The sequence below is a fragment of the Argentina silus genome, assembly GCF_951799395.1.
Source record: "Argentina silus genome assembly, contig: scaffold_111, whole genome shotgun sequence".
Classification (NCBI taxonomy): domain Eukaryota; kingdom Metazoa; phylum Chordata; class Actinopteri; order Argentiniformes; family Argentinidae; genus Argentina; species Argentina silus.
In genome coordinates, this window is record NW_028153205.1 from 131,109 (window position 1) to 149,096 (window position 17,988).

The 17,988-nt window shown below is 46.2% G+C and overlaps 2 protein-coding genes across 3 annotated transcripts in view; one reads left to right on the forward strand and one right to left on the reverse strand.

The window, feature by feature from the left end:
• The window catches only part of LOC310824380 (teashirt homolog 1-like), a 29,973-nt gene extending 16,728 nt beyond the window's left edge, over window positions 1–13,245 (reverse strand). The window contains exons 1-2 of one of the 2 annotated variants that reach the window (XM_083697634.1): window positions 12,667–13,245; window positions 10,056–10,689 (exon numbers count right to left, since the gene is read on the reverse strand). In XM_083697634.1, coding sequence (XP_083553760.1) covers window positions 10,056–10,095 — 40 coding nt within the window. In that variant the 5' untranslated portion in view covers window positions 10,096–10,689; window positions 12,667–13,245. Of the gene's footprint in view, window positions 1–10,055; window positions 10,690–10,877; window positions 10,997–12,666 lie in introns of those variants that run through there. The other variant, XM_083697635.1, reaches the window with a different exon arrangement.
• Window positions 11,933–17,717, forward strand: LOC310824381 (prostaglandin reductase 3-like). The gene is made up of 2 exons (XM_083697636.1): window positions 11,933–12,509; window positions 15,475–17,717. The coding sequence occupies exons 1-2, from the start codon at window positions 12,223–12,225 to the stop codon at window positions 16,397–16,399; spliced, it is 1,212 nt and encodes a 403-aa protein (XP_083553762.1). The 5' UTR covers window positions 11,933–12,222; the 3' UTR covers window positions 16,400–17,717.
• The last annotated feature ends 271 nt before the right edge of the window (window positions 17,718–17,988 follow it).

The following is a 17,988-nucleotide window of genomic DNA, read 5'->3' on the forward strand; positions in this document are numbered from 1 at the left end:
AGCCGTGTGTGTGTGTGTGTTCGCCTCAATTAATCATGGCAACGGTTGTACCGTGGTAATACTAAAACAATCTCCATGATCACACACACACAAACAAAATTTAAAATTGCTATCATCCATCTCACCTGCCCCCTTTTTTAAGAGCAGGGAGGGGCTGTGTGTGTGTGTGTGTGGCGGGGGGGGGGGGGGTTTATCCATTCCATTGCCTCTCTCTCTCTCTCTCCCCCCTTCTCTCCCCCTCTCTGGGAGGAATTAAAGGCCTCAGTCAGGTTGGTAAACGCTGGGTGCGGGGATCAATGTGTGGCAGCGGCCTCTGTGGGAGCTCTATGTAAAACACTGCCTTAAGTCAGCCGCATCCGGTTAATATTTAATCCCTCCATCCATCTCCGCGCACGCGCGCGCGCACACACACACACACACACACACACACACACACACACACACACACACACACACACACACACACACACACACACACACACACACACACACACACACACACAACACGAGCACATACACAGACAGACAGACGAGTGTGCACGCGCACACACACGAGCACACGCACAAACACACAGACAAGCGCATACACGCGTGCACACACACACGAGCGCACGCACACACACACAGACAGACAAGCGTGCACGCGCACACACACACACACACAGACGAGCACACACGCGCACACACACGCACACACACAATGCTTCCCTTCAGCTTGAACTGGCGTTTACTCTGATCACACACAAATGTTTTGGGGGGGGGCGGGGGGGGGCTGGTATGATAAGGGAGAACACCGCTGATTTGCATGGGGATGGAATATGGAATATTCTCAGGTTTGATAATAGCTCCGAGCAGTCGTACCGGAGAGAGGGAGAGAGAGAGAGAGAGGGAGAGAGAGAGAGAGTGAGAGAGAGAAAGGGGAAGAGAATTTCACTAAGGGATGCCGTATTTAAAACAAGAGATATGCAAATAAAACTGGACTCGGGGAGAAACAAAAAAAAAAAAAAATAGTACACCGATAGTATCTTTTTCTGTGGAAATGATTTCTAGGACAGGAGATGCAAAAGAACAACTCCCATCTGAATATGTAAATCACATTTAACTGAATATTCCTGGGCTCCTCTCCTCTCCAGGTGACGTTTCAGATGTCTGTACGCCATACCATACGTCCGTAGGCCTGCTTCGCTAACGCAACACACAACCTGCGTCATATCTGTTCCACGCTAAGGGAATACAATACCTCATATAAAGGCTTTCTTTTTTTTTTTACCGGTAATACGTGGGCCGTACACACACCCACAGCACAATGCCATCCTATACCACACAGCACAATGCCATCCTATACCACCCTGTTGTGGTAATTGGAATAATTGTGCGTCAATTCTCCTCTTCAAAACACGACGGCTCGATGAGAGCGTTTGCAGGGAAACGGGGTTCAAAAACGGGAGGTGGAGTCACGTTCGGCAACCTGTTCCTGTCTGTCTGTCTGTCTGTCTGTCTGTCTGTCTGTCTCTCTCTCTCCTCAGCGTTAGAGTCAGACAGCTCTCTGAACCCCCCCCCTGCCCCACCCCCGCCTGCCCCGGACACCACAGCACAGACACTTCTTTTCTCACCCCAAAACACGAGAGCACGGCCAGGGCCTTTGAACCAGCCGTGCCAATGACATCATCCCCCCCCCCGCCCCTCCTCCCCCTCCTCCTCCCCCGCTAGCCTGCTCAGGAGGCTGTTCTCCCTCCCTCCCTCCCCCCTCCAGTCATGATGAGGTGGAAGTAGCGGTAGCGTAGCATAGCTTAGCCTAGCCGCCACGGTGTGACTTCTCCTCGGCCCGCCTGCCTCGGACGAACTCCCCCCAAAAAAAAAAAGACGACACTCTCTTTTAACTTTAAATGCTCTTCTGCCAACGGGGGGGGGGGGGGGGGAAAGATCTCTGTCTTGTCTTCTCTTCTCTCCCCCCCCCCCCCCACACTTTCAAATATACACATGCCAACGAAAGGGAGAGTTTAAAGGGGAAGTGAAGCCTTCCAGGCTGTCAATGGCAAAGTGTTCATTTTCTCACTCATTAAACTCAACTCCCTACTTTACAATGTGGAAGACTAGCTGAGCTGAAGCAGAGTGGGGGGGGGGGGGGGGCTTGGGGGTTGGGGGGGGGGATAGACATGGGGAGAGGGTTGGACTCTCTCAAATCAGGGGGTGCATTACGGGGAGGCTGACCACGCACAGACACAGACACACACACACACACACACACACACACACACACACACACACACACACACACACACACACACACACACACACACACACACACACACACACACACACACACACACACACACACACACATGCCGGGGGGGGGGGGGTGAACTAGAGGATCAACGAAGCTCCTTATCTCTGTCTAATAACCCCGCTGGACCTGAGCAAGGACATAATTACTAATGCTGCACTTCATCGATTCACAGCACTAAAAGCCTGCGTTTTTTTTTTTCGGGGGGGGGGGGGGGGGGGGGGGGGGCTACGCTAAGCTACGGCTACTTGGCTCTAGGGGGGGCTAACCGCGGTGACAAGGGTAAAATGTTATTTCTTTCACACAAGGACAGCTGGGCCAGGGAGGGGGTGGAGGGGGGGGGGGGGGATGGGGTGGGCGCGGGGGGGGGGGGGGGGGGGGACACCACTCCACCAGGCAGTAATTCTTAATTGACACCTGTCAGGGTAATGGCCGCCGTCACAGCTGCTGCAGGAGAATTTGTCCATCGTCCCGTTCATCTGTCAGCTTTAATACCCGTCCCCAGAACTGCTACCCCCCCCCCCCCGCCCCTCCTACTCACCCCTCCTCTCCTCCATACCCCCAGGACTGCCCCCCCCCATCCCCTCCCCTTCCTCTCCACCCCTCTAACTGCCCACTCCGCCAGCCTTGTTGATGTGAACTGCCTCAACTCCTCTCCTTCGTTCCTACCCCCCCACCACCACCACCACCACCACCCTTCTCTTTCGCGCCTCTCTTTCCCATACACCCCCCCCTCCCCTTCTCCTCCCTACTGCCCCCTCTCCTCTCCTTCTACCCACTTTCCTCTCTTTCGCTCCCTTCCCTGCGTTTTCCTCGTTGCTGATCTACATACGGCCTTTTGTCTGACGAGGGTAAAAAAAAATAAAAAATGTCGAAAAAAAGTGGGCGATTTTTAAGCAGCAGTCTTTTCTCTGCCTTTACTGTACCTAATCTGTGTTAGAGAGAAAACCAGAGAGGGACAAAGAGAGATAGGTATTTGAGCTGGAGAGAAGAGGGGAGACAGAGAGATACATGAGAGAGGGAGGGAGGGAGGGAGAGAGAGGGAGACGGGGGGAGATTAGAGGTATGCGAGAGAGGGAGGGAGGGAGATGAGACGTACAGTATGTGAGAAAAAGAGGAGAAGAAGAAGAGGAGGAGGAGGAGGAGAGGGGGTCCCTGGGTAGGGCTTTTTTTTTTTCTTCTTCTTTTTGCTCGTCTGTACGAGGCCCATCTTGTTTGTCTGTTTGTTTGTTGGCATCAAAGCGGAGCCTCTCTCTCTCTCTCCTTCGGAACGCAGAAACGGCGCCCGCTCGTCCCTGCTAACTAACTGATGTAACGAGTGGGCAAGCTACATGTTTTCCTGCGCCAAGGAATTCAAATACTTATTAGACAAAATATTCGGTAATTGCTCATTTCTTATTGATGGGAGTAACATGTTAAATGTGGATCTTACAAGCAGACTTCCCATCGCAGGAAGCCTCTCGAGCCCCCTGTTCTCCGACGTGATCAAGAGCAAACGATTCGCACGCTGGAAAAGGAAGATTTTTTACTTAACTCAATTTGGGGGTGTCAACAATTTCTCGAAATGGAAGAGGACTTGTAATATGTAATGCTGTCTTTCTTGTGTCATATTATGCAGCAAGAAAATTAAAAAAAAAAAAAAAAAAAAAAACGCAGGAGCTATTTTGTTATAAAAATGTACCACGGGAGCTAAGTAGCCTTTCTCTAGGCCTACTTTACAGAGAGGAATTACTCAGCATGAAGACCCTCTGAGATTCACTGTGTTTCTTTTAACGACTGGAACAGAAATTGTCCGGTAACACTGCAGAACCGGCGTCATCAATCAAAGCGAAATGCTCAAAATGCTTCCCGTAATAGTGAGTGAAATACTCTGTAAAATGAAGTCCAAAAATAAATCTAATGAAATAAAAGAAAGAAAGAAAGAAAGAAAGAAAGAAAGAAAAGAAAACCTTTGGGGTTTTATAGGGGGTGAAAAACGGCGAAAAATCCAAGAGGGTCAGAGCCAGGGAGTGAGGACGGCTGGTCTGTCCGGTCTCCGGTTTCCTCGTGTAAGGGACTTTTAGTTCCTCGCGGAGGAGGACTTTTATGTACTTCCCTGTCCCACATCTGGCTGGGAGAACCATGTGTAGGTACTACCCAAGCAACACAGCACATCTGGCTGCTTTCATGGTACCGTTTCCCATCCCACTAAGCCACCCCCACTGTGACCTCCCACAGTGACACGCTAGCTGCACTTAAGGTGTGAGGGAGTGTGAGTGTGTGTGTGTGTGTGTGTGTGTGTGTGTGTGTGTGTGTGTTTAAAGTACAGAGAGGGTGACACTGTAGCGATGGTAGCAGCTTGCCCTGAGGGCAGCTTAGTGTGAATGTCTTGGAAATAATGAGAAAAAAGACAAGAAAGATCAAGACAAGATGGAGTTAACTGTGATGTGAAATGTATCCTCGGCTCTGGGTACACACCAAATGCATTCAAATAAATATGGCTAGGACATTACCATTATACGGTCTTAAATGTAATGTGTTTTTATATATTAAAAAAATAAATAAAAATATGACACACACAGAGAGAGAGAGAGAGAGAGAGTAGAGGTTGGATGACTGGAGGCGTTTGAAAAGAGCGCTGAGCAAGTTTGACCTTTGACCGGCTCAATTCCCAGATGCAAATTTAACTATTAGTCTCAGAGGGTGGCACAAGAGCAAAACTGGCTATTGACGAAAACCAATCGATGCCACCTGCTAACGACACAGGAGCTCCAATTAGCGTAACCTCTACCGGAGCACGGAGAAGACACCGTGTCTGACCGCCAAACACACACACTCACACACACTCTCAGGGAGCTAACGCTAACATCCATGCACTTCTACAAAGGAAAAAAAACAACCCAAAAAAAAAAACGCCACGATATATATCACTGTAAACTGGTGCTCTCTGGAGAGCTCCACGATTTTTTGTTTTGTCCGGCTGCTAGTCAAATCCAGAGGAAGGTGTGTTGCCGGAGTCCTAGTGAAATGAGGGTCATGGTGTTGCTTCTGTGGTACATGGAGGCACGGTGTGTACAGACCTCTCTCGCTAAGAGCAGGCTCCCCCCCCCCCCCCCCCCCCACCCCCGACGGAAGGGGGATCTCTGTGGTGTGGCTGCAATTACCCTTTTGCCATTCTGTTCTATGAAACACACACACACACACACACACACAGACGTGCACATACATTCATACGCGCGAAGAGATTGCGCGCATACATACACACACACACACACACTAGAATACGCATAGAAGCCATAAAAAAACCGAACATACATATACACACACACACACACTAGAATACGCATAGAAGCCATAAAAAAAACGAACATACACATACATATACATATACACACACACACACACACAAAAGTAATGTCCTCAGAGAACAGCCCTACGGTACAGTATGTGAAACAATATCATTCAACACGGTGTACATTACTCGGGCTTAAGTAAATTATCTACCACATGTACGCTAAATCATACATTGTGAAACGTGGCTAACAAAAAGAAAAAAAGAAGAGAAAAAAAACGATATCTCTATCCCCGAATTAAACCAAACATGTCCGGGGTGGGCGGGGGGGTGTGCGTGGGGGGGGGGGCAGACCGTTCCAGTCAACCAAACAGGGGAGACGTGGCGTACACCTCAGCGTAGAACGTAAGACACCGCTCCTCAGGGCTGTTGATTTAGAGCAGGGACACGTAAATCGAAGCACGCTGATTATTTAGGAGGGGAGAATATCGCATAACAGCGCCGTCAAGTAAGAGAGCACAAAGGTCGCTGTGTAATCTTAGCTACCCGGGCCAGGCATGCTCCGCCATTAATCCCAGGGCACCGGGGGCTCCCAAACCGCTCCAAAAACGTACTGCCACGGTTGGCATGCGGGACCAGACACCTAGAGCTTAGACGGTGTTGGCCCTTCAAAACACAGAGAGAGAGAGAGAGAGAGAGAGAGAGAGAGGAGTTCATAACAATCATCTCAACCCCTCAGAGTCGGAACCACAGGCCCAGGTCGACCCGAGGTCGGGAAAGACACGTTCACGATGGTTGTTCTAATGGCCGGGGGGAAAAAAAAGGAAAAAAAGAAACATACAAATCGCAGAGTAGTAAGTAAAAAAAAAAAAATCACAAAATAAAAACATTTTTGATCGGACTATTTTTTGCATCAAACATTTTTTTGTATTATTTATTTTTTATTCAATTCACTCATCACGGAAACAGTCCTGCATGTTTTCAAAATGGTTTCTGGAAGGCCGACGGTCACCATTTTCAACATGCCCAACATGAAGAAAAAAAACCGAGTTGGAGCTCTCTCTCTCTCTCTCTCTGTCCTTTCGGAATCGTAATGGCAACTCGGGGGCGCATGACCTCGTAAAAAGAAGAGGAGGAGAACTACAGTCGTACGAGAGGAGGACGGTGACATTCAGATACAACACTGAAACGTTGCACCACCACCACTTGATGCAGGACCCCGGAGAAAGTGGCGACACAGCTGATTCTCTCTCTCTCTCTCTTTCTTTCTTTCTCTCTCTCTCTCTCTCTCTCTCTCTCTCCATCGTTAAAAGCAGAGGATTAGCGAGGTCATTAACTGGCATTGTCTCTTCCGACATGATTAGTCAGGTAGCAAAGTCCATTTGTCACCTGCGCTGGGGCAAATTGAGTTGATACTGCACTAGGGGCTGTGGGGACTGTATCATATCAACTTGATTACATCTAGGCAGCTGCAGACCTGACACCTTCCTGAATTTGTCAGCATTGATCGTTAGGGCCCCCGTCACAAATCCATCAGGTTTACAGATAATTAGGGCCCCCACCCACCCCCCCCCTTCATTTAATGACGCCTCGAGAAGCAACCTTACCTTTTCTCTGATAATTAAGAAACCCACTTCCAGGGTAGGGAGCTGTTCTTTCTCCTCTGACTGAGAAACAACCCCGGATTTAATGAAAGACACTGTCAGTCTTCTTTTTCCCTCTTTCCTGTCCTCCTCCTGTCCTCGCCCCCCCCCCCCCCCCCCCCATCAACTGAAACTGATATTCCAAGGGCGAAAAAAAACTCAGCCCTGAACTACGTTGATACACAGATAGATGCATGTCGATATGACACACACACACACACACACACACACACACACACACACTCCCTCTCTCTTAACAACTGTGTTTAATATACTATAGCAGACAGTCGTAAAGGAACATAACAGGATGTGAACCTGAATGTGAAACTGGAGAAGGACAGTAGATATGATGGTTCTCCCATGAAGGAATATTGTGTCCGGGAAAGGCCTTTTGTAAGGCCATGACACCATTAGAACCGTGTCAAGCACGCACACACACACACACACACACACACACGTACACACACACACACACACATAGGCGCTTTCACGCACACACAAGCAAGCCTGCATGCACGCAAACACACACACACAAACACACTCTCTTTGCTCCCATCCAGCACTAGTAAATAACACTGAAAATACAAAAAACTAATGACAAGTGTCCAACACCGCTCATCACAGTAACCATTTCTCTTAACTATGTGAAATTGGAGACAAAAATAATCTCTCTCCTCCTAATGTGTGGAGGAGGAGGAGGAGGAGGAGCAGCTGTGTATCCCCGGGGTGGTAGACTTGTTTTGGTTTGAACGTGGCTTTAATGACCGTACACTACTAACTCTCATAACGACCACTTTACACCCATCTGAGTACTAGTCATCACCTTGGTCACTCCCTTTCTGGGCAATTACCCTCCCCCTAGACTCTCTCTCTCTCTCTCTCTCTAGTCTCTCCATTCCTTATCATGGCTCCAGAGATGAAGACACGGGTCACTAAGACTACCCACTGGGCCGTCGTTCTGTGGTGTGTGTGTGTGTTTGTATTTGTATTTGTTTCCCGGTTGGGGGTTGGAGAGTGTGTGTGTATGTGTGTGTGTCGGTGTTATCTATCTCCGGCCGCCTGTTCCAATCGGGAAAGGATGAAAAAAGCCCTCCCGTCTTGCCGAGTCGTGATTGACCATTAAAGCCCGTGATGTACAGGGCGGTCAATGACAGACAAATGGATCAATACCGGGCCGTGTCGACAAGGGGTCAAGGTGACGGTGTGTTTACATGACGGGGGGGATCTGGTGGGAAGCAGCACTGTGGCTCTCATCCCCTCAGTCTACCTTTTCACGTGACACAAAACAAGGGATCATACGCATAAGCGATTCACAACAATGGCGAGCATAACTGTAATGCCATATCCAACAGCGAGCCTTTTGAGAATACTGTGTGTTCCGGAAAAAAATAAATAATAATGTGCAGGGGGGGGGAGACTAGAAAGTACTAGTTGAATGCTCTTCACACACAGTCAACCTCTCTCTCACACACACACACACACACACTACATCACTGCCTCCTATTTAAAATGATAAACCCGCAGAGTTCAAAGTCTTCCCCCGTCTGGCCCTCCTGTTCAGTCCGCTTTGCACCTCATATTTCAAAATCTCTTTAAAATTCTAGAACTGTCTTTTGTTCACTCCGGTTGTTAATGCCTCACTTCAAAGGCTTCGTCTCATTAGCACAGAGGTAGAAATCCCTGTCACTCATTTACATTTGTTTAAAGTAGGAAAAGTGTGTGTGGGGGGGGGGGGGGGGACGGGTATAAAAAAAGAAAGGAGAAAAAAAAAAGAAGAGAAATCCAAATCAGTAGACCTCAACCTAGATTGGTTTCTGCCAACATCCGGTTTGTCTGTGTTGCTCAAGTAAACACTGGCTCTGGTGGTAGATATTGATTTCATTGGTAGAGTGAGCTGGAGGATGAGGGGGTGTGAATTTGGACGTGAAGGTGTAAGAAATCCACCATGTCTTGAACTCAAAAGGAGAGGGCTAACTAGCTGTGTATGGGGGGGGGGGGGGGGGGGGGGGGGTGTTCAGGTGCCTGAAATAATTACACTCTAGCCCTTTCTGTGATCCTTCAAAATAACTTTGCTCTTCTTTTTTCGGCCTCTTTCTTATTCTAACTGCCTCTCTCTCTCTTTCTCCTATTCTCCCAAGAAATCAAGAGGTAAAATCTAGTATTTTTTCTTGTTGTTTTTTTTTAAAAAACAAAAAACTTTTTTCGTTCCTATCAGACAATGAGGAGGAGGGGGGGGGGTCGTCCTTTGAGTGGCTAAATCTGTCAGGAGCATGCATGTCTGCGTGAAGAGATTTATTGATGTTTATCAGGAATTAATAGATCAAAGGCTGCCACATGACAGCCGATCAATCACGCATCAAATCAAGGATGGCAATCCTCTAATAAAACAAGAAAAGAAAGAGAACCGGCTCTCACCAGTTCTCTCTCTCTCTCTCTCTCTCTCTCTTTCTTTTCCGAGTCAATTATTCATTATTACTCACTCTTTAACACTGCGATGAACCTCAAAAGGCCCTCTCTGTCCCCAGTAACATTATCTGCCTTTTGAAGTTGACTTTGCTGGCAAGTTAACATATTATAATGTCATCACAGACAGATCCGCGGTAATTCGTAGAGAATTCATATGGCCAAATAGAATAATAATAGGGGTCAATCCCTGTTTCTAAGATATTAACACAACTCCCAAAAGGCGATCGGATGAAGGCCTATTTTACCGTCATGCATAAAATGGAAAAAGTGAAATGATCCATTAAGAGATTTTATGAATTTAAAGACAAATATGAATGAGTTTAAGGCCCATGGAAAAAGAGAGACGGTGACATGGACGGTGGAGGAGTGAGTGAGTGTGTATCGGGCTTACCTGCTGATCGCCTCGGTTCTTGCTGCTTTCTCCTCGGCATAGTGACCGTCACTTTCCACGGTGCTTCTCATGCAGGAATCAAAACACGAAGTCTTGTCAGTGGAGAAAAACCATCCCGTTGCTTGATGTCGGAAAGAACTGTCAACAGTTTTTCTAGAAAAGAAGGGGTTGTCTTTCTTTTTTTGTTTGTTGTTGTTGTTGTAATTCAAGGGTTTCAGCCACCCAAGTCCTACATATAACCTGAAGTGGTTATAATGGAACCGAGTCCTTTACGCATTCAAACAATAAGAGCATGAAGGACAAAACGAACCAAAAAAAAAAAAAGTTTCTGCAATCTCAAAACGATAAAAAAGAATTTCGCCAGCTCTGATCACGTCCATCAACGATCATCTTCGCTCATCATTTTCGCAGGAAAAAGCGGCATAGGGTCGGCAAGGCAAGTTTCAGTCACTCCCTTACTGCCATCGAAGGGGGGGGGAAATCACTATCTTGGACGGCGACGGGCTACTTTGTAGCGTCTTCACCCCAACATAAATAAACTCAGACGGTCACAAAACAATTAAGTCCAGTGTGAACGAACACCTCTGAAATGTAATTCCCGTGCCAGGCGCTTTCTTGTTCAACCACCTCAGATCTATAAAAAAAACACACACAAAAAACGTAACAGAATAGAGAGAAAACAGACAGACAGGCAGGAGATGGTTAATGTCAGTCCGTCACCACGCCACCTCAGCCAGATCAAGCCTCGCCGTCAGCGGATACTTTTCTCCTCTCTCTCTTTCTCTCTCTCTGGTGAGTCGAGCGGTAGGAATTCTTACTTACAATTTATAGTCGAGAAAAAATAATGTTCATCAGCCGCTGATCGGTGCGGTTGGTGGTGGTGGATGCGGCGCGGCGCGGCGCCTGCGATTGAAGAGAAACAAACAACGTGCAGCGGCAGCAGCGGCAGGCGTCCACCCTGGCGGAGAGATCGACATCAACTAATGTCTCTTGTGTAAACTCCGGGGAGAGTGTGTGCGCCGAAAGTCTCGTCTGCTTGCTCCGGAGGAAAAAACTGAAACGCTGAGGATCCAGGAGCTGTTTCAGACAGTCTCAACTGATAGACAGACGCATCGAGTGGCTTTTCCTGCTTCTTTTTTTTACTCCTCCCCTCACGCTACGAGCGTCACCCTGACAGAAGAGCCTACCTGTCAATCTTTTTAATTGTCTTGTTTTTCCCTCCGCTTAGAATTGAAAACGACTGACAAAGGGAAAAAAAGCTTGAATCAGTAGGCTATCATGTCAAATTGCTCTTTTGAAATATTGATAATAAAATAAAAATAAACACTTCACACAGCGCTTTAGCGTATGATTGCCTCAAGCAATTAGTCAATACGAAGCCATCACTAAGGATCGCCAATAACTCGAAATAGGCTGGTAATAATAACTCGTCATTATAGGTTCATCATCATCATCATCATGGTCGTCAACTTAGATAAAAAGTTATTTAGCCTACAGTGCGAAATAGCACAGAGTAGCCTGTGTGTCAAAACAGATAGGGCAACGCTTTACTGATGATGTAGCCCATTTTTCTGGTCACAGTTTCACCAATGTGTGAGAAAGCACTCCCGTATTTTTTACTCAGCAGAGCCTCTTCCACATATGGATACATGGTCAAGAAAACAATTCGCAGAGGACTCTCACGTACAGGATAAGGACGTGTGTGCGGAGGGTTCTGTGTGTGTGTGTCTGCGTGTGTCTGTGTGTCTGACACGGACAAAATCCTAAGGCATTTTGTGGAAACAATCTTTGAGGATATGTTTTGAGAGTGTGGATTGATTTGTTTCACCTTACTAGGAAGTGGGTGTCGTGTCCGGGAAGGGGAGGGACTCCGGCGACAAGTCGACCACCACATTTTGCTTGCTTACAAGGTTACACCGTTACAACACCTATCCATAAGAAGATATTCACCCCCCCAAAAACGCAGTAATTGTTTAGTGACAGTTCATACGCCACTGTGCTTACGATTTTAGGTTTTCGGAAGAAAGAAAAAAAATCGCATTTAATCATTCGCGTGGCCTGCTCTGCTGGTTAGAAGCCTAGCGTAAAGGCTAACGATCAGCCAATTGCTCTGAATTGCACAGCGAGTGGCCGTGAACTTTGTCACATTTTCCCCTCCTAGGTGCAAATGTCCACCTTGTTCTTGTTGAGGAACGGTAGGAGGGTGGTTTCGGGAGTCGGCGGGGGGCGCAGGGGAACCGAGGCACTTTCAGGAGTTCATTTCGCTTCGCGGCGCGGCTTCATTATAGATTTGTCATACTCGACGCACTTCATGGATTTTAAAGGTTCCTCGATACCGAGCTCTATGAAAAAGCTGGTCGTAACGAAGCTTAGCCCGAATTTCAAAGAAGCCGTCGCCTTGCAAACCGTTCCAGTACCGACACCCGCAGACGGGGACTTGCTTGTCAGAAATCGGTAAGTTTGGGATTAGAAATTTGGATCATGGTTCTCAGTCGCCGCGGCGTGCGTTTTATGGAAACATAGTCCATATCAGAAACATTGCAGGGAAATAATTGTTTTGCTCTATGTATTGTTTTGAAGTTTAAAAAAAAAAAGAAAAGGGATCGCTTACCTCTGTCAGAATAGCCTGTTAAACATCCCCATCGGTATCGACACTCGCGACCATTTCAAGGGAGTGCAAAATAGGCTACGTGAGGAATATCTCCCAAGTTCCGCCCCTACATTTGTCTATCAATCCATCTCGGCATCGAGCTCTGTCCTGTCTTCTTACGTCACCAACCTGCAAACAGAAAGTCATCGGGGGGTACGGACTGGCACGGAGAGATGAGGAGATGGAGAGGCAGCTTTGCATGGCATTTGGGGCTGCGGTAGCATCTACAAATGTTCCGCTGCGTAAAACTTAATATCAAGCAAGGGTCTATGTCTGGGGGAAAAAGAAAAATCGGACAGTAATGTTGCTAAACAATCTTTCTTGAAACAGTTATTGTAATAGAGAAAGAGGTTTTTTTTCTCAATGTATAATCTGTTTCTTTACAATGCATGTATGGTAAAAGAGGTAGTAAATCGAGGGTCAGAGAGTTTAGGATAGGGTACTAGTACGCAAGGCATCAGTGGTTATTGCCGATGGTCAAAGGCTGCCACCATTTACCAAGAAGTCGCCTATAAGAGTAAGGCATGGGGTAACCCAAAGTTGTAGACCTACAGATCAATTAGCTTGTCACTATTTACAGAAAATTCAAACCGTGTTCAATAACACAAAACGATGAAGTGCGAGTCTTGCGTGCGTCGTTTTGTTTGCGTTTATTGTCCGAGTGTAGGCCTCTTTATAACATGCACATGTGTAACACTAACAAAAGGAAATGAAAAGAGTATTGAAAGGGTAGCTATAATCTTCTGAAAGAAGTCAAGAACTGTCGATGCAGTTGTCAATGTGATGATGAACCTTTGCCCTCCCGCAGCGGTGAGGCCGCGTCTGATCCGTGTTGTATCCCGCCGAGGGTTCCACATAATCTGGCCTTTAGATTTAGATATGTAACCGAATCTCCACCTATTTATTTATTTATTTTTAGAATTCATTGCCACTTCTAAACGATTCGTTGTGCGATTGTTTCGGACTCACAAAACATACACTATATTTATTAAAACCGAGGGCATAATTAGGCTTATAGAAATAGATTACACAATTGGAAACCACGATTTCCATACCGCCCTGCAACTTTGATAAAAACAGAAGTTCCAATTTACCAAGGTAGTTATTTTTCAATAACTTAAGTACTTATTGTCTGACATATATGGGAATAAATGGCCTAGAATTGTAGAGGAAAATTGCATGGTGGCGCTTTTATCTCTGATAAGTGCGTGTGTCGGCCTCTGAGGACGTGAAAGAAGTAAGGAGATATAGCTATTTAACACCATAGTCGCAGAGCATGTATAGCTGCAGATTTAGGCCACAATAATAATTTCCATAGACTCACATTGGCGACCTTCAGATTTGTATTAACTGATTTAGGCATTAATGCAATGTATTGGAATGTACAGTGTATTCAAAAACTCTATCTCTCTCTTTCTCTCACAGACACACACACACACACACATCTTTCAAACAACACTAGGTAAAGCATACAAACAAGTTTGATTTATAATGGCCTTGAAACATAATTATTAACTGGCGAACCTGTACAATATCGTTGTTGTTACTATAGCACACTATATCAGAGTTAGATAAAGTGTTTAGATGCAAAACAACATTATGATTGTGTGGTATGAGTATGTCAATAGGTCATGGATGAGCCACTTGTTGGGGGAGGGAGGGGGGGGGGGGGGTAACCCTCTGCTATGCCTGCATTGCATGTGTTTCAGGAAAAATGTTTTCATTTTAGAAAAATATGATATATGATATTTCCTTATCAATGTTTTGAATGAGATTTATGAGTGTTATGTCTCAGTGGCCAAAATTACAGTACATTCATTATACTACATGTGAAATAAGGCATCTATAAATAAATGTCAGGCCCAATCTTAACCAGAGATCCTTAATCCCAGTTCCCTTCATAGACTATTCTTGTTTAATCCCAAAGTGTTTCAATACTCTTAGTCCAAGTGATTTAGATAAATGTGTTTTACTGCTTTAGTACTGCATATGAAGGAATTCAACACACGGAAACAGCGATTCTGAAAGTAGTCAAACCAAGATGTTTTCTTGAATTTAATTGGAGCCATTTATTGGTATCTAAACTGAACTGGTTTATTTAAGTGCTCAGAATGTTAGTGTGACATGCACAGTGATGAGACTCAGCAAGGATTCTGGAGGATCGAAATATTATTAATTTATACTTTTCTTTCGCACGTAGTATTTTTTTTTCTTTCTTCTCCATGTTATCAACCGAGATGAAAACAAGTTATTTTTTTTATTCATGTCAAAACAGAAAGAATATACAAGATTTAAAAGTGCAATTTGTTCTTGTGTGTCTCTCAAGACAATGAATCATGACATCATGCAATGTGTTTTGTGATACAAGCCTTTTTCCCGTGTGTGTGTGTGTGTGTGTGTGTGTGTTTTCAAGAGAAATGGATTCATTGCCAAAACAAACCAGAGTGTCGCAGATATTTTTTTTTCCTGAAGAATGAAACTGAAATCTTGACCTTCACTGACATACTCTAGGCAATTTGGACTGCTTCTCTTCTCTGAAGAAGATCTGACAAATCCGTGCAATGAAATCTGCATAATAATTACAATAAAGCATACATTGTCACTCAATTGTATTTTTTTTGTGGATGTTTGTAATTCATAGCTATTTTATCGATCTAAATTCTCACAACATTGTAAGCGTCTGTTACTGTCATTAATTAATTTGATGCGATAGAACAGTCACATTGTTCTCATTCATAACATATGTTGTCCTTGTTCCATTTCATTCAGATTTTTGGGAATCAACGCTTCTGACATCAACTACTCGGCAGGCCGCTATGACACCTCCGTGAAGCCGCCGTTCGGTGCCGGGTTCGAGGGCATCGGGGAGGTGGTCGGCCTCGGCCTGAGTGCCAGCGCCCGCTACACCGTCGGCGACACCGTCGCCTACTTTGGCGATGGGGCCTTTGCGGAATACACCGTGATCTCCGCCAAGAAGAGCATACCGGTCCCGTCGGTGAAGCCAGAGTACCTGACCATGCTGGTGAGTGCAGCCACCGCCTATATCTCTCTGAACAAGCTGGGTCGCCTGGCGGAGGGCGAGACGGTGCTGGTCACGGCGGCCGCCGGTGGCACGGGACAGTTCGCCGTGCAGTTTGCCAAAAAGGCCGGCTGCCACGTGGTGGGGACCTGCTCCTCCGACGTAAAGGCCGGTTTCCTCAAGACCATCGGCTGCGACAGGCCCATCAACTACACCACCGAGGACCTGGCCTCCACGCTGAGGAAAGAGTACCCACGGGGCGTGGACGTGGTCTACGAGTCGATCGGCGGGAGCATCTTCGACCTGGCCGTCAACTCCCTGGCCACGAAGGGCCGGCTGATCGTGATCGGGTTCATATCGGGGTATCAGACGGCGTCGGGGGTCCAGCCGGTGAGGGCGGGCACTCTGCCCGCAAAGCTGCTCCAGAGGTCGGCCAGCGTTCACGGCTTCTTCTTGCCCCACTTCCCCGCCGAGTACCCGGAGGCGCTGGGCAGCATGATGCAGATGTTTGCGAAGGGGGATCTGGTGTGTGAGGTGGACCTTGGGGACGGGTCTTCAGAGGGGAGGTTTGTGGGGCTGGAGTCGGTGTTCAGGGCCGTAGACTACATGTACAGCGGTAAGAACCTGGGAAAGGTGGTGGTGGAGTTGGCACCCTCTGTGGAGAGTAAGCTGTGATTGACCTTGCTGTGAATGAGCTGGAAGTGTCGGACTAATCGCCTCGAAATATGTCAAATTATTTCAATCTGTGAACAAATCGGGGAAGGTTGTGATTGGGGGTTGGGATAATATACTCACTGAACACTTTATTAGGAACACTGTACTAATACTGGGTAGGGCCTCACTTTGCTCTCAAAACAGCCTGAATTCTTCGTGGTGTTGATTCCACAAGATGTGGGAAACATTCCTTTGAGATTCTGGTCCATGATGACATGATTGCATCACGCAATTCCTGTAGATTTTTCAGGTGTTCTTTCAAACTGTGAATCTCCCGTTCTACCACCTCCAAAAGGTGTTCTATTAGATTCAGATCCGGTGACTGGGAAGGCCACTGAAGAACTCATTGTCATGTTCATGAAACCAGATTGAGACGACTTTTGCTTTGTGACATGGTGCATTATCATGCTGGAAGTAGCCATTAGCAGATGGGTAAATTGTGGCCATGAAGTGATGCACATAGTCAGCAACAATACTCAAACAGGCTGTGGCATTCAAGAGATGATTGATTGGTATTAACAGGCCCAAAGTGTGCCAAAAAAACATTCCCCACACCATTACACCACCTCCACCATGAGAAGGTGTTGCTAATATAGTACAGGTGTTCCTAACAAAGTGTTCAGTGTGTGTATATTTTGAACACTTACTGTAGTTGATATTTTGAATGTTATTTGCATTTGTTATTACTAACATATGTTGACATACTGATTTTTTTTGTTCTAAGGTTATAGGAAATAATAAAGCAAAGCCAAAGATTCCCTCTGGTGAAAACAGACATCATATTTGTAGTGTGTGCAGGATACTAATATGCATATCAACAACTTAGTACAAACACACACAGATATGCATGCTCAATTGTTTCAGCATAAGGTTAGGAATACACTGCCGAATAACTTGGGATCAGCACGCATAACGAACATTGAATACACACACACACCTCCAGTTAGGACTGGGCTCACCGTGAGATTTGAACTGGTTGAAATGGCGTTTTATGGTAACAAGACTAGAGGCTAGGTTGATCTTACACGACATGATTACGGCACTTAAGACAATTTACCAGCACAGCAGCTCAACTTGTCACTCTGTTGATACCCTGTGTCTTTGAATGCTGTGTTCAAAGTGGACCATTTTACATAATCATCCCATTTAGCCTTACTGGTTTTAACACTGTACTTTTAGCCTGTTAGCATGCCCGAAGGTTTGACCCAAAGCAGTAAGTCCCAATGCACAAGGGGAGGCTGGCGGAGGTAGACATCTGAGGACGGGGCTCATCATAATGCACGGAATGGAATGAGGAATGATATGGGTTTTGATAGCATTCCGGATTCCATTCCATGCATTACAATGAGCCCCGTCCTCCGATTTACCCTGACCTCCAACAGCCTCCACTGCAATACAGACATACACACATACCTGACAAGTAAAAAGACACATACAAATGTAAAATCAACTTTCTTTCTCAGTGATACGCTTCAATCAATAGACATAAGAATTATAATTCTAGATTTGTGGAAGTTTGCTTGCCTTAATTATTGCCGTATGTCTTTAGG